Genomic DNA, 15593 nt, shown 5'->3' on the forward strand with positions numbered 1-15593 from the left:
AAAATTGAAGGGGTCCAAAGATGGGCTATAAAAATGGTGGAAGGTCTTAAGCATAAAACTTATCAGGAAAGACTCCATGAACTCCATCTGTCTAGTCTGGAGAACAGAAGGGAAAGGGGGACACAATCAAAATATTTAAATACAGTATGTTCAAGGGTTAAATAAGGTTCAGGAGGGAAGTGTTTTTAAGAGGAAAGTGAACCCAAGAACAAGGGGGCACAATCTGAGGTTAGTTGGGGGAAAGATCAGGAGCAACGTGAGAAAATATGATTTAACTGAAAGAATAGTAGATGCTTGGAATAAACTTCCAGCAGACGTGGTTAGTAAGTCCACAGTCACTGAATTTAAACCTGCCTGGGATAAAGATAGATCCATCCTAAGATAAAATACAGGAAATAGTATCAGGGCAGACTGGATGGACCAGGAGGTCTTTTTTCTGCCGTCAATCTTCTATCTTTCCATGTTTCTATCAAATCCTTCCCATGGACCTCTACGGTTGGGCTCCTTCAACTCAGCCCCTTGAAGATGAGTGGACTTCAGCTCCCAGAATCCCCCAGCCAGCAGGTTCTGTTAGTAGCACTTTACGTAAGTAGTTTTGGACAAGGAAATCCCAACCTTCCTCTCCAAAACCACATTTTTTACAAATTTTCTTTCTGAGTAACCACTAATAAAATCTCAAGTCATGGTCTCCTCTCGCTCTCAGCGTTAAAAATACACTCTTCCTTTAATCTCCCCCTTCTGCAATTCATTTGTACACCCTGAGTAAGAACTATTTCAGGCAGAAGAACTGTACTAATAAATAAATAAAGGAACCACCTTTGTGGCGTGGAGAAGGGTGTTAACCCACCTGCTTAACCGCAGTGAAGTTTGGTCGAAGGCTTCAGGTGTGTTTTAATCCCGTGGCTTTTAATATAGCAGGAAACTCTTTCCACAGGACAAAAGTTCACTTCGTCCTCCTTTGCACAGAGCAAATTTTACGGCAAGTGACTTTTGAGGTGTGTCCTTTCATTTTAACGCCCTGCGAAGTCATCCATGATTGGGAGGGTGAAAAGGGCAAGAGGGCAGCTGACAGGTTTTAAAATGGGTTTCGGTTGTGCAACACTTTTTTTTTTTCTAAAGTGCAAACCTTCACCTGTAGGTTCCCAACCAACCTTGTCGGTTTTTTTGGTCTCTCCCTGCAGGTTTCTTCATAAGATCAATTGCAGTTGTCTAAATTTTGATGTCGTGTTTTATGATTCCCTGCCCCCCTTCCTTTCTGTATACATTTAAAGTTTCAAGTAGGAAAGGTTAGCGAAATATTCAAGGGAAGTGCTTTTCCTGAATTAATTGGAATGTGTCCCACCCAGTTATGCAACTAATGAAGGAGAAAATAATTTTAAAAAAAATCAATTACAGATACCCCTCGACTTATAACCACAAGACAACCCAAAATTTCTGTTGTTTAAGTGAATAAGTTGTTAAGTGAATCATTGCAAGTGTTAAGTTAGTAACTTGGTTGTTAAGTGAATCACTGCAGGGGTTAAATTAGTAATTCAGTTGTTAAGTGAATCACTGTAGGGGTTAAGCTAGTAACTTGGTTGTTATGTGAATCACTGTAGGGGTTAAGCTAGTAACTTGGTTGTTATGTGAATCACTACAGGTATTAGGTTAGTAACTAGGTTGTTAAGTGAATCAATGCAGGTTTTAAACTAGTAACTAGGTTGTTAAGTGAATCATTGCAGGTTTTAAACTAGTAACTCGGTTGTTAAGTGAATCAATGCAGGTTTTAAACTAGTAACTCGGTTGTTAAGTGAATCAATGCAGGTGATAGTGTTTGGGAAGAAACTGTTCTTGTGTCTAGTTGTCTTGGCATGCAATGCTCTGTAGTGATTTTTTGTGGGTAGAAGTTGGAACAGTTTATGTCCAGGATGCGAGGGGTCAGTCAATATTTTCCCTGCCCTCTTTTTGACTCAGTCCTCAATGGAAGGCAGGCTGGCAGCCATGGTTTCTTCTGCAGTTCTGATTCTCCTCTGAAGTCTGTGTCGGTCTTGTTGGGTTGCAGAACCGAACCAGTGTGAGAAGTGATGGGATGTCATGTTGCAACCCAACCTACCTACTTGCCTGGAATGTTGTTGTGTGTACAAGGGAGGCTTTCATTGTGACGTGTCAAGGTGGATACACACCTCCTCCTGGGTGTCTCTTGAAAAGCGAGTGTCACAACTGATATGGCGCAACCCTCGTACAGCCACTGCCCTAAATTGCTACCGGTGTCCCGGTCCCTGATGCGCCCACATCCATCACGTCATGGACTCCACGTTGCGTTGTCACTCTTTGCCCTCCCCGTCCTCATCTCTCCCCCTCCATTCATCTGGAGATGGACCCCAGGGGGGGCTTATTCAGCTGGTTCTATCCAGACCGGGCGTGCGGGTGAGTGCAGGAGGCCCAGCCCACTCGACCTGACCTAAGCATGTTTCCATTTTTTGACGCTGGGCGCATATGCAGAAGGCTTTTGCACATGTGTGAATGAGCACAAGCTCACATTTGCGGAACGGTAGGGAAGTGAATACAACTCTGGAGATGGACCTTCCATTGCTCTTCAAACAAGGAACCATTTTGTGCAGAAGACAGGAATGAAATAGGAAGAGGAAGAGTAGAGTGGAGCAGAGTGGAAAGGGAAGGGAAGAAAGGAAAAAGAAAAGAGGAAAGGAAAGAAATGAAAAGAAAAGAGGAAAGGAAAGGAAGAAAGGGAAGGGAAGAAAGGAAGAGAAAAGAAAAGAGGAAAGGAAAGGAAGGGAGGAAAGGAAAAAGAAAGAAAAGAGGAAAGGAAAGATGAAAGGAAAGGGAAGGAAAGAAAGGAAAAAGAAAAGAGGAAAGGAAAGAAATGAAAAGAAAAGAGGAAAGGAAGGGAGGAAAGGGAAGGGAAGAAAGGAAGAGAAAAGAAAAGAGGAAAGGAAAAGGAAAGGAAAGATGAAAGGAAGCAGAAACCCAGCAGAAATCCTGGACCTTCTGAAGAAGCTTGACTGAACATACTTCTTCTGCTCTTACAATTTCTACCCGTCATGTACTGGAGCTATTTTTAGAAATCCGCGAGAAAGAACGATGGTCAACCACAGGAAACCTTCGGGACGATAAACCGCAGTCCAGGCCGTTCCAAAAATAGCAGAGAAAATATTTAGGAGTAGCAGCAGAGACTCGGAATCTTAGGTCCCTACTACTTATATCGTTCAGCAAACAGTTTGCACGCCCGAAACCCTTGGTGGGAACCCAGACTAGATAAATGAATAAAATATCTTTCTCGTTACTCTAAAGTGCTTTGGCGGCTTTATTGGAGTAATGGGCTACTTGCCCCCACCCGGGGGGTGGACGCAGTGGGGATAGTAAGTTTATGCACTATTTATTGAATACTTAATATTTCTTTTTATTGTCCTTCCTTCTCTGGTAACTTACCGTGTTTCCCCGAAAATAAGACACTGTCTTATATTAATTTTTGCTCCAAAAGTTGTGCTACGTCTTATTTTCGGGGGGTGCCTTATATTTCTCAAATAAGACAAATTCACAGGCAGAAAAGCTGACACCCCCAAAGAAAGTGTATACCGTACGGTACACTGATTACGGTACAGTACCTGTCAGTATGGCACCCACCCACACAAACGACGGCACTTATATGGCACAACAGTATACTCCCGCCATTGCAGCCTTCGGCCACCAGAGGAGCTACAGTCTACGCACTGGAGTGGAGACTGTAATGGCGGTGAGACAGCAGCAGACTGTGTCTGCTGTACTGGACGGTACAAAGCGATGGAAGGGGCCAGCAGGGGACGCCACATTATTACGGTACCGCTATGAACAGCTTTGAATGGCACCGTATGTTTTTCCACCGTACCGTATGTAAACTTGACTACGCCTTATTTTGGGGGGTGCCTTATACAGTGATACCTTGTCTTACAAACTTAATTGGTTCTGGGACAAGGTTCTTAAGGTGAAAAGTTTGTAAGACGAAACAATGTTTCCCATAGGAATCAATGGAAAAGCGATTAATGTGTGCAAGCCCAAAATTCACCTCTTTTGCCAGCCGAAGCACCCGTTTTTGTGCTGCTGGGATTCCCCTGAGGCTCCCCTCCATGGGAAACCCCACCTCCGGACTTCCGTGTTTTTGCAATGCTGCAGGGGAATCCCAGCAGGGGAATCCCAGCATCGCAAAAACGAGCACTTCACTGGCAACGGAAGTAAGGAAGTGGGGTTTCCCAGCAAAGGGAGCATCAGTGAAATCGCAGCATCACAAAACACTGAAGTCCTCGAAATCCCACCTCCGGACCTCTGTGTTTTTGCGATGCTGCGATTTCACTGAGGCTCTCCTCGCTGGGAAACCCCACCTCCGGACTTCCATTGCCAGCGAAGTGCCTATTTTTGTGATGCTAGGATTCCCTTGCAGCATCGCAAAAATACAGAAGTCCGGAGGTGGGGTTTCCCATGGAGGGGAGCCTCAGGGGAATCCTAGCAGCGCAACACCGGGTGCTTCGCTGGGAATGGAAGTCCGGAGGCGGGGCATCCCAGTGGTGGCGGTGGGTTTGTAAGGTGAAAATAGTTTGTAAGAAGAGGCAAAAAAATCTTAAACCCCGGGTTTGTATCTCGAAAAGTTTGTATGACGAGGCGTTTGTAAGATGAGGTATCACTGTATTAGCAAATTCTGCAAAACCTCTGACATGCCTTACTTTCGGGGAACGTCTTATTTTTGGGGAAATAGGGTAGCATGATCCTTAATTACTTTTAAAAGAGGAAATAATTAAATACTCTGTTTTTACCCATAAATGCTTTAGTCCTTTTAATCATTATCAAGAGCTGAACTTTTATAGCAATTGAAAGAAAATTGAGCTACTTGCCTAATCTGTTATCCTACGGAACCTTGTAAGTTCAGGACAAAACCTTCAAATGTGACTGTGCTCCTCAACAAATAATGCCGTCTATCATTTGTCCTTTTTGTGGCTGTTCAAATAATGTGATTTAATCTACTGAAAGAGTCCAAGCACCTATTTGAAAATGTATCTTGGTTGGTAAGCCACCCCCCTCAGTCACATGATTGTCAAGCCACTCCCACCTGATCACATGGCTGGCAAGCCACTCCTACATAGTCACATGACAATCAAGCCACACCCACACAATAAGCCATGCCCACAGTGAGGCAGTAAAAACTTTGGCAGCCCGTCACTGCGGTATTGTAAGATATTAAATAAAGAGATGTATATTATTATTATTATCATTATTATTATTATTATTATTATTATTAAATACTTATATAAGAATAATATAATACTTATATTATTATTAAATTATTATATAAGAAAATTACTTATTTTCTTCATTCTCATATTTCTTTTTTTCCCAAAAGGAGCTGATTGAGGTTGACAGCGAAGTAGTGTTTGAGTTGGCTGCATACATCCTACAGGTAAGTTGTGTAGACGTGGCTGTTGTTTTGCTGAAAGAAGGAAATGTGAATATTGATGCCATACGGCTGGGATGGCACGTGAGCCGTCGGCCGTTAGTGTCTTTGGCCCTACTGGTGTGCCCTCCAAGGCCGTCGGCACAAGATTTGATCGAACTGTATAAAATCATGCATGGGATAGAAAAGGTGAATAGAGAAAAAATTCTTTATCACACAATACTCGGACGAGGGGCCCCTCCCTAAAGCTCATAGGTAAGAAAGTGAGGATAAATGAAGGGAAATATTTCTCCACCCAGAGGGTCCTTGGTTGATGGGATTCCCTTCCAGAAGAGGTCGTGACAGCTGTCAGCCTAGAGAGCTTCAGGGCAGGATGAGACAGATTCATGGATGCCAAGTGTATCACAGGTGGCGATTGAAAGGGATGTCCATGTGCCACCTCTATGTTGGTTGAAGCAGGCAGGGTTCCCTTGGGTCCCATTTGTTGGGGGTCAAGGGAAAGGGAAGGTACAGCCCAGCACTGATGTACCACCACCCCATTTTGGCACATGGTGCCAAAAAGGTTCGCCAACCCTACTATGTGATGCTTAATTCTCTACCGATCCTAATTTTCTATCTCTCTTAAACCGATGGGCAGATAGCATCATAATTCCATTTCATTTTGGGGCCATTATACAATCAAATCCAGGGCGGTATATTCCTTCCTTCCACCGACTCTCATAAATATATATATATATATTGTTCTAGCAAGTTAATAATCAACCCCGTGATATAATTAGCAGGAAGGAAGATGGTTAGCCCCAAGGGGGGTTATAAAATAACTGGGTTTTTTCCCTGCCATTATACGGCTGGTTAATTGATTGCCAATTAAGTGGAATTAACAAACACCAGTTGTAAATTCTACTCCAGACATCCACAAACATATCCTCTGAGCGTAACAATCAATTAATTTAAAACACAGTAACAGTACTTAAGTCTACTCCAAAGCATAACTGCTGAAGCAGTGAAGACACGGAAAGGAAGAGGGGAGAATTTACATATTTCTCGGTATTAAAATTTATAACATTCTTTTATTCTACATACATAGAATAAAATGCTAAAAAAGAAGTAACACCACTTCCAATAAAAAAATTCTAGTTTTGTCATCTGGTCTTCACAACCTAATTAATCCAACAACTAAACTCGTTTAACTAATCACTGTAATTTATCTTTCCATAATTATTTATTCCACTTTGAGTCCTTTTGGAATGAGTGACATGTAAATACAATAAATAAACGTAGAAACAGAGTACAGTGGTACCTCTACCTAAGAATGCCTCTACTTACGAACTTTTCTAGAGAGGAACTGGGTGTTTGAGATTTTTTTGCCTTCTCAAGAACCATTTTCCACTTACAAACCTGAGCCTCCAAAACTATAACCAGAAAAGGCAGGGAGAAGCCTCCGTGGGGCCTCTCTAGGAATCTGAATCTCCTGGGAGGAAACAGGGCCAGAAAAGGCAGGGAGAAGCCTCCGTGGGGCCTCTCTAGGAATCTGAATCTCCTGGGAGGAAACAGGGCCAGAAAAGGCAGGGAGAAGCCTCCGTGGGGCCTCTCTAGGAATCTCCTGGGAGGAAACAGGGCCTCCACCCTCCCTGTGGTTTCCCCAATCCAATGCATTATTTGCTTTTCCATTGATTCCTATGGGAAAAATTGCTGCTGCTTACAAAGTTTTCTACTTAAGAACCTGGTCACAGAACAAATGAAGTTCGTAAGTAGAGGCACCACTGTATAGTCCAATGTATTGTATTATATTCATTTTCATTTTTAAAAAATCACATTTTCTTAAGAAAAGAGACCCGGCACAGAATGTTTTCTTAACCGCCTTATAAATAACCTCACCTTTTTCTAGAATCGCAAGGCTGTGCTACAGCTGCCATGTTATCAGAACCATCTCTGCACTTTTTAATTGATTCTCCTTAGTGAGAAGGCTAATAAAGATATTTGCATTTTAATAAATGTATTTCCAAGTCTAGGTTTTATTATTGTGGGTACCTCCCTGCCAGGATTTCTACACCATGTGGTAGAAATCTCATCCTTTTCCTTTAGCTATCATCCTTTTCTTTATTTTTATTTTAAAAAGAAGACTTCAGTTAATTATTCCTATCGATTGCAACGAGGAATCGATAGGAATAAGGAAGTAGCAATAAGTAGGAAAAAATCTGGGCTCAATAAATAGGAATAAGTAGGGATAATAATAAATAAATTTTTAAAAGTTTTTTAGTTCTATTAATTGGATTTTCAGATATGTATATTGTATACTGTTTTGATATGTTTTGAGCTGCCCCGAGTCCATACAAATCCAATTATTAATAAATAAATAACAAATAAATAACAAATAAATTGGAAAGGAGGAATAAATCTGGACTGAACTCTCAAGGTGATGTCATATCTTGGCCTTGAAATCATTTCCCGACAGAGTTATAAAACATTTTTTGGATACTTGAAGATGGAAATGTGGATTTGCTTCCTAATTTAATAGGTTATTATAAGTAATATTTGCATCTTCTCTCTTTTTTTTTGTTCCTTTATCATTTTGTAGGAAGCCAAAGGAGATTTTTCAAGGTAAGTTTTGCATGGCTATTTTTCACGTACTCTACTCTGCAAAACGAGGCGGCTATTCAGTTCCAAAAACGTGTTTTTCATACAGAAAAATGTACAAACTTGCGTGGGAAAGGCTCACACTCTCTAAATACACTGCTCAACACACACAAAAATCATCAGTAAAATTAATATGTCGATTTTATGGTGTTGGATGTGCTGATTCCAAAAATAAGCTTAGTTTTGTTCTGTCACATGAAGTGTCTGATATAGAAGCATTTTTGTTATTACGTTATTTCTCATATGGAGATTCCTGTTTTCTTAATTATTTCCTATACCTTCTAATAATGATGCTGCTCTCTGGAAACTATACCTGCTACAGAAAACTATCTACATTTTTTGAAATCACAACAAAAAAATGATTCAGAAAAGTACAAGGTCAACTGCGATGATTTCAAAAAATATAAATAAATGATGCAATACATTTTTTTAAAAAGCTATTACAAACTACTCCCGTAGATGGTGAAGGTATTTCAAAATAAATGGCTCCTCTCAACCAGGCGTGGTTGTTCAGACCGTTGGTACAGTTGTTTCAAAATCATGGCCAAACCGTGATTATAATTAGGTTTAAAGGTATTTTTGGCATTTGGATGTAAATTAATTACAAAGAAGAGAACGTCCATCCCGGTGAAATGAGGGGACTGTTTGTTCTCTCCCCCCCCCTCGCCCCCCCCCCCCCGGCTCCAATCACTCCAATGTCGGCACTCGTAACGTTAAATAATAAGGAATTTAGAGCCCTTGATTAGCATTGGCTATGAAATTTCAACTAGGTTTTGAGGAGATAGCATTAGATGAGCAGCATATACCCAAAATAAAGAACTGTGTACTGTATATAGAAATGATTAAAAATAATAAACTTAGAATAGGATAATGTATGGGGCAAGGTTTCAGTCTGTTAAATAATAGAGGAATTAGGCAGATATTTCTCTCTCTAGGCACACTGAGAATATATATCTTCTCAGTCTTCAGAGAGAGGCAGCATACAAATCTAATAAATTATATTATTATTATCTGCTGAACAAAACTCCTCATTGGCGACAGGGAAGAGCAGTGGGCCAGTAAAACACTCTGCTAGCTCAGATTCCACACAGCAAGGGATTATGGGGGTCGTTAAAAGAGGATGATGATGAAGAAGGTTGCAAAAGGGGATCGTGTGACCCCGGGACACTGTGACCTGGTTAGGGCTGGAAAGAAAAATTCTGAGCAAGTAGAGCAATGAAAAAAACCTGCAAAGACTTAGGGCTTTTTTCCCCATGCTGCCGTAAATTTGAACAGTCGCTAAATGTGCCGTGGAGGATTCCCCTTGTAAATCAGGCACGCTTCGGTGTAGGAAGTTTCCTGACACTTCCCTTTTCAAGCCTGACGCCGCTTGCGAAACCCTAAATCCTAAATTTAGGACAAGCCTGTTCTTGCTTCCGTTTCCCAACCCCAAAACCTCCAGGCTTCTGCTGAGTCACTAATAAGAGGGTTTGATTGAGAAGCCAGAAGAAATCACCTGCAAATGTTGATTAATGGCAGCGACGGGATTATTGCTGTCTGTGTTTTTCTAGAGAAGGCTCAGGGCCTTGTGCAAGAGAATTACTCAAGGAAAGAGAGAGAGAGATTTAATTAATATTTAATATTGGAATCTGCAGAGATGAATAGGCTAAGTGTGCGAATAGAGGAGAAGGAAGAAACAGGTATCTACAAAACCTGGGAGAAATTGTACAATTGGTTGGATAAGAAAACTAAAACAAGATTAGTAGTATAGAGGCAATCTAAGTGAGGATGTATAGACAATGCTTAATATTTGTTTGTTTGTTTTGTCAAGTATGTATTGTGGTATACAAAGATATAACAATGTTTATATTTACTTACTTATTTATTTATTTATTTATTAAATTTGTATGCCGCCCCTCTCCGCAGACTCGGGGCGGCTCACAACAGTAACAGAAAACAATATATAATACAAATTCAATAATTAGAAAGCTAAAAACCCATAGTTTAAAAACATGCACGCAAACATACCATACATGAACAGTATAGGCCTGGGGAAGATATTTCAGTTCCCCCATGCCTGACGGCAGAGGTGGGTCTTAAGGAGTTTGCGGAAGGCAAGGAGGGTGGGGGCAGTTCTAATCTCAGGGGGGAGCTGGTTCCAGAGGGATGGGGCCGCCACAGAGAAGGCTCTTCCCCTGGGACCCGCCAAACGACATTGTTTAGTCGACAGGACCCGGAGAAGGCCAACTCTGTGGGACCTAATCGGTCGCTGGGATTCGTGCAGCAGAAGGCGGTCTCGGAGATAATCTGGTCCGGTGCCATGAAGGGCTTTATAGGTCATAACCAACACTTTGAATTTTGACCGGAAATTGATCGGCAACCAATGCAGACTGCGGAGTGTTGGTGTAACATGGGCATACCTGGGGAAGCCCATGACTGCTCTCGCAGCTGCATTCTGCACGATCTGAAGTTTCCGAACACTTTTCAAAGGTAGCCCCATGTAGAGAGCATTACAGTAGTCGAACCTCGAGGTGATGAGGGCATGAGTGACTGTGAGCAATGACTCCCAGTCCAGATAGGGCCGCAACTGGTGCACCAGGCGAACCTGGGCAAACGCCCCCCTCGCCACAGCTGAAAGATGGTTCTCTAATGTGAGCTGTGGATCGAGGAGGACGCCCAAGTTGCAGATCCTCTCCGGAGGGGTCAATGATTCCCCCCCAGGGTGATGGACGGACAGATAGAATTGTCCTTGGGAGGCAGGACCCACAGCCACTCCGTCTTATCCATGATGCTAGTAAAAGAGAAACTTTAGGAGAGGGGATGGAAGACACTCTGGTGCACTTATGCACACCCCTTACTGACCTCTTAGGAATCGGGAGAGGTCAAGGGTGGACGGTCTAAAGGTAAAGTTTTGGGGGTTAGGTGATGATACTACAGAGTCAGGTAGTGAGTTCCATGCATCAACTACTCGGTTACTGAAGTTGTATCTCCTGCACTCGAGTTTAGAGTAGTTTACTTTAAGTTTGTATTTGTTGTGTGCTCGTGTGTTGTGGTGGTCATTGACAGGAAGGACATTGTAGCATGCATTTATAACCATGTATGCATTTTTTCCCCAATATTTCTTTGCTTCTGCACATGTCCTCTATGTGCCCAGTGGCCAACTCTTCATGATCCTTGAACCACAAACCTCAGCCCACCCCCCCATCCATTGCCATTTGAAATCTGCCCAAATTTATGTGTGTTAATGACCTTATCTAGCCATCTCCTCCAGTGCTGACCTCTTTGTCAAAACCAAAAAAGAAAAGAAGAAGTGATGAAATGTGTGTCCATTCCATGAATTCCAGAGAAAGCCCTACACCTATGATTAGAAAGATTGAGTAACTTTGCTCAATAGCAAATTCTTCACCCAAAGAATGTGTCTTGCGACAGGTTTTGCTTTGAAGAAATAGCCACTGTAAGCGGATGACACAAGTCTTTTTCTCTTTTTTTGCAATGTGTGTTTTTTGGTAATTTTGGCTTGTTTCGAGGGGGGGGAATCACATTTCTTTTTTTCTTCTAAGGATAGAAATACTCTCAGGTAATTTTCCATACTGTTTGCAAAATGAATATGATTAATAAAGATACTTTTTAAAAATTCTATCTCCTTAAGCATTTACCATTCAAAGAGGGGAGGAGTGATAGAGTTAAAACAAAAGAGAATATGTCTTCCAAGTGAAATACTGACGGACAGACAGACAGACAGACAATTCACATACGATATTCACATACGGTATATCACTATAGGTGAATGGGTTGAATGCCGATAAATGCAGACCAAAGTGACAAAGGAGACTCCCAAAACAACATCCCCATCGTTTAACCATTTATCTTTTTCATCAAGAAATTTGATGGAAATGAGAACTTAGCTGAGAAATGGGGACATCCAGGCAGGAGGGAAAAAACAGATGGGATATAATTTGCCATTAAGCAATTTTATTTTATTTTATTTTTTACGTCAGGAAAATCTAAAGGTAGTCATTTTCTGAACTTCCAGTTTTTTTAAAAAAAACCAGTGCTTGTGGTTGAATTAAGGGTGCTGCCAACCCATAGCCTCCCTTGTTGCAGCATAATAGCCGTGGTGTTGAGTACAGTATTGCATTTCTAGTTCCTGGGCAGGGAAGCCGCGATGCCAGATCAGATCATATGGTGCAGCTGCTAATTACGTAAGTCATAGGATGCCATCATGGCTTGGAGTGAATGTCCCTGATTTTGCAAGCTTCTAACCCTCTCTGGAAATTGGGAGGCTGCCTTCATTTCTTCTCTTGATTTAGACATGGAAACCACACAGTGGGGGTAGTAGGTTTATGCCCTATTTATTGAATACTTCATAGGTTTTTTTATTGCCCTTCCTTCTTTAGTACCTTAGTCTGATCCTTAACTACTTTTAAATTAGGAAATAATTAAATATAGTATGTTTTTACCCATAAGTGCTTTAATCATTTTAATTATTATCTAGAACGGAAGTTTTATACCAATGAAAGAAAATTGAGCTACTTGCCTAATCGGTTATCTTACTGAACCATGTGGGTTCAGTGCAAAACATTAAAATGTGACTGTGCTCCTCAACCAATAATCCTGCCTATAATTTGTCCTTTTTGTGGCTATTGAAATAATGTGACTTCATCCACTGAAAGAGTCCACGCACCTATTGGAAAACTTATCTTGGTTGGTAAGCCACTCCCACCCGGTCACATGACCTTTAAGCCACCCCCCCAGTCACTTGATTGTCAAGCCACTCCTACTGGGTCACATGGACAACAAGCAACACCCACACTATAAGCCACGGCCACCGCGCAGCAGTAAAAATTTTGGCAGCCCATCACTGCAACCTTCTTATCCAACCACCCTGCCTTGTCCCACTTGGTGAACACCAGAGTTAGATCTCAACCTACTTCATTCCCTGGGAATGAAATCCAGAATATATGAAGAGGACCAGGTTGGGGGGAAGGTGACATATGGGGACTCAGTGGACCTTCCGAAATGGTCATGTTTTGCTGTCTTCCTCGACCGTATCTAACAAGCTTTTTTGTCTTGTATATGTTTCATAAATTCAGAAAGCACCTGCAGCAGGCCTCATCTGCATTGAAGCCTTTCCTAAACTGAGACCGTCTGGGCATTTTGGGTCCTCAATGACCACAATCGCATAACATAGAAACATAGAAACATAGAAGTCTGACGGCAGAAAAAGACCCCATGGTCCATCTAGTCTGCCCTTATACTATTTTCTGTATTTTATCTTAGGATGGATATATGTTTATCCCAGGCATGTTTAAATTCAGTTACTGTGGATTTATCTACCACGTCTGCTGGAAGTTTGTTCCAAGGATCTACTACTCTTTCAGTAAAATAATATTTTCTCATGTTGCTTTTGATCTTTCCCCCAACTAACTTCAGATTGTGTCCCCTTGTTCTTGTGTTCACTTTCCTATTAAAAACACTTCCCTCCTGGACCTTATTTAACCCTTTAATATATTTAAATGTTTCGATCATGTCCCCCCTTTTCCTTCTGTCCTCCAGACTATACAGATTGAGTTCATGAAGTCTTTCCTGATACGTTTTATGCTTAAGACCTTCCACCATTCTTGTAGCCCGTCTTTGGACCCGTTCAATTTTGTCAATATCTTTTTGTAGGTGAGGTCTCCAGAACTGAACACAGTATTCCAAATGTGGTCTCACCAGCATTCTATATAGCGGGATCATAATCTCCCTCTTCCTGCTTGTTATACCTCTAGCTATGCAGCCAAGCATCCTACTTGCTTTCCCTACTGCCTGACTGCACTGTTCACCCATTTTGAGACTGTCAGAAATCACTACGCCTAAATCCTTCTCCTCTGAAGTTTTTGCTAACACAGAACTGCCAATACAATAGTCAGATTGAGGATTCCTTTTCCCCAAGTGCATTATTTTACATTTGGAAACATTAAACTGCAGTTTCCATTGCTTTGACCATTTATCTAGTAAAGCTAAATCATTTACCATATTGCCGACGCCTCCAGGAATATCAACCCTATTGCACACTTTAGAGTCATCGGCAAATAGGCAAACCTTCCCTACCAGACCTTCCCCTATGTCACTCACAAACATATTAAAAAGAATAGGACCCAGAACAGATCCTTGTGGCACACCGCTTGTAACCTGACTCTGCTCAGAATACTTCCCATTCACAACAACCCTCTGGTGTCTATGCTTCAGCCAGCTGCAAATCCATTGAACTATCCAGGGATTAAGTCCAATCTTCACTAATTTATCTATTAGCTCTTTATGTGGAACCGTATCAAAGGCTTTGCTGAAGTCCAGGTAGGCAATATCCACGGCACCACCTTCATCCAACACCTTTGTGACATAGTCAAAGAAATCAATGAGATTAGTCTGACATGATTTGCCTTCAGTAAAGCCATGCTGATTTGGGTCCAATAAGTTATTGTTTTTTAGGTGCTGATTTATCCTCTTTTTCAGTAGAGTCTCCATCATTTTAACGACAACTGATGTCAAGCTAACTGGCCTGTAGTTACCAGCTTCTTCTCTACTGCCCTTCTTGTGGATAGGCACAACACTTGCCATTCTCCAATCCTCAGGAACATCTCCTGTTAACAAGGATTGGTTAAACAAATCTGTCAGGGGGGTAGCAATGACAGATCTGAGTTCTTTAAGAACTCTGGGGTGGATGCCATCTGGACCCATTGCCTTATTTATCTTTAATTGTTCAAGTTCTTCTAAGACATCGGCTTCTAAGATCACTGGAGCTGAATCCGTACAGCTGGAAGCAATGCTATATCCCTCTATAGTATTATTTTGTAAAGTGTCTTTTGAGAAAACTGAACAGAAGTAGCTATTGAAATGGTCAGCGATCTCCTTATTCCCATTAATGCATGTATTTTTCCCGGTACTAAGCTTCGTGATGCCGCAGTTTTTCTTCTTCTTATCACTAATATATCTGAAGAAGGTTTTATAACGTTGGGCAAACTCCTCCAGACCACAATTGGCATCTAGGAGGAAGATGCGGAGACCATCTATGACGGCCAGAATTGGGCAGTGATAAGATGCAACAATTCTTAGCAATAAACAGAGAGTAGAATTAGAATTAGGAAGAGAATAGAGTAGAACAGAGTAGAGAATAAAATAGAATAATAACAATAGAATAGAACAGAATAGAATAGAATAAAAATTAACAATAGACTAGAGTAGAGTATAACAGAGTAGAGAATAGAATAGAATAATAACAGAATATAATATAATAGAATAGAATAAAAAATAACAATAGAGTAGAACAGAGTAGAGAATAGAATAATAACAATAGAATAGAATACAGTAGAGTAGAACAGAGTAGAAAATAGAAGAGAAGAGAAGAATAACAATAGAAGAGAAGAGAACAGAGTAGAAAAGAGAAGAGGAAGAAGAATAGAATAGAATAGTTGGATGGAATCTTAGAGGTCTTCTAGTGCAGCCCCCTGCCCAAGCAGGAGATCCTGTACCATTTCAGACAAATGACTGTCCAGTCTCTTCTTAAAATCCTCCAGTGATG

General features: G+C 41.3%; 1 protein-coding gene across 4 annotated transcripts in view; it reads left to right on the forward strand.

Annotated features, from left to right (window-relative positions):
- Positions 1 to 15593, forward strand: part of FRMD4A (FERM domain containing 4A) — a 263028-nt gene that overhangs the window by 170005 nt on the left and 77430 nt on the right. For all 4 annotated transcript variants that reach the window (XM_070755051.1, XM_070755049.1, XM_070755050.1 and 1 more), the window contains exons 6-7: positions 5366 to 5422; positions 7995 to 8017. In XM_070755051.1, coding sequence (XP_070611152.1) covers positions 5366 to 5422; positions 7995 to 8017 — 80 coding nt within the window. The remainder of the gene's footprint in view (positions 1 to 5365; positions 5423 to 7994; positions 8018 to 15593) is intronic.

The sequence above is a fragment of the Erythrolamprus reginae genome, chromosome 6 (genome assembly GCF_031021105.1).
Source record: "Erythrolamprus reginae isolate rEryReg1 chromosome 6, rEryReg1.hap1, whole genome shotgun sequence".
Classification (NCBI taxonomy): domain Eukaryota; kingdom Metazoa; phylum Chordata; class Lepidosauria; order Squamata; family Dipsadidae; genus Erythrolamprus; species Erythrolamprus reginae.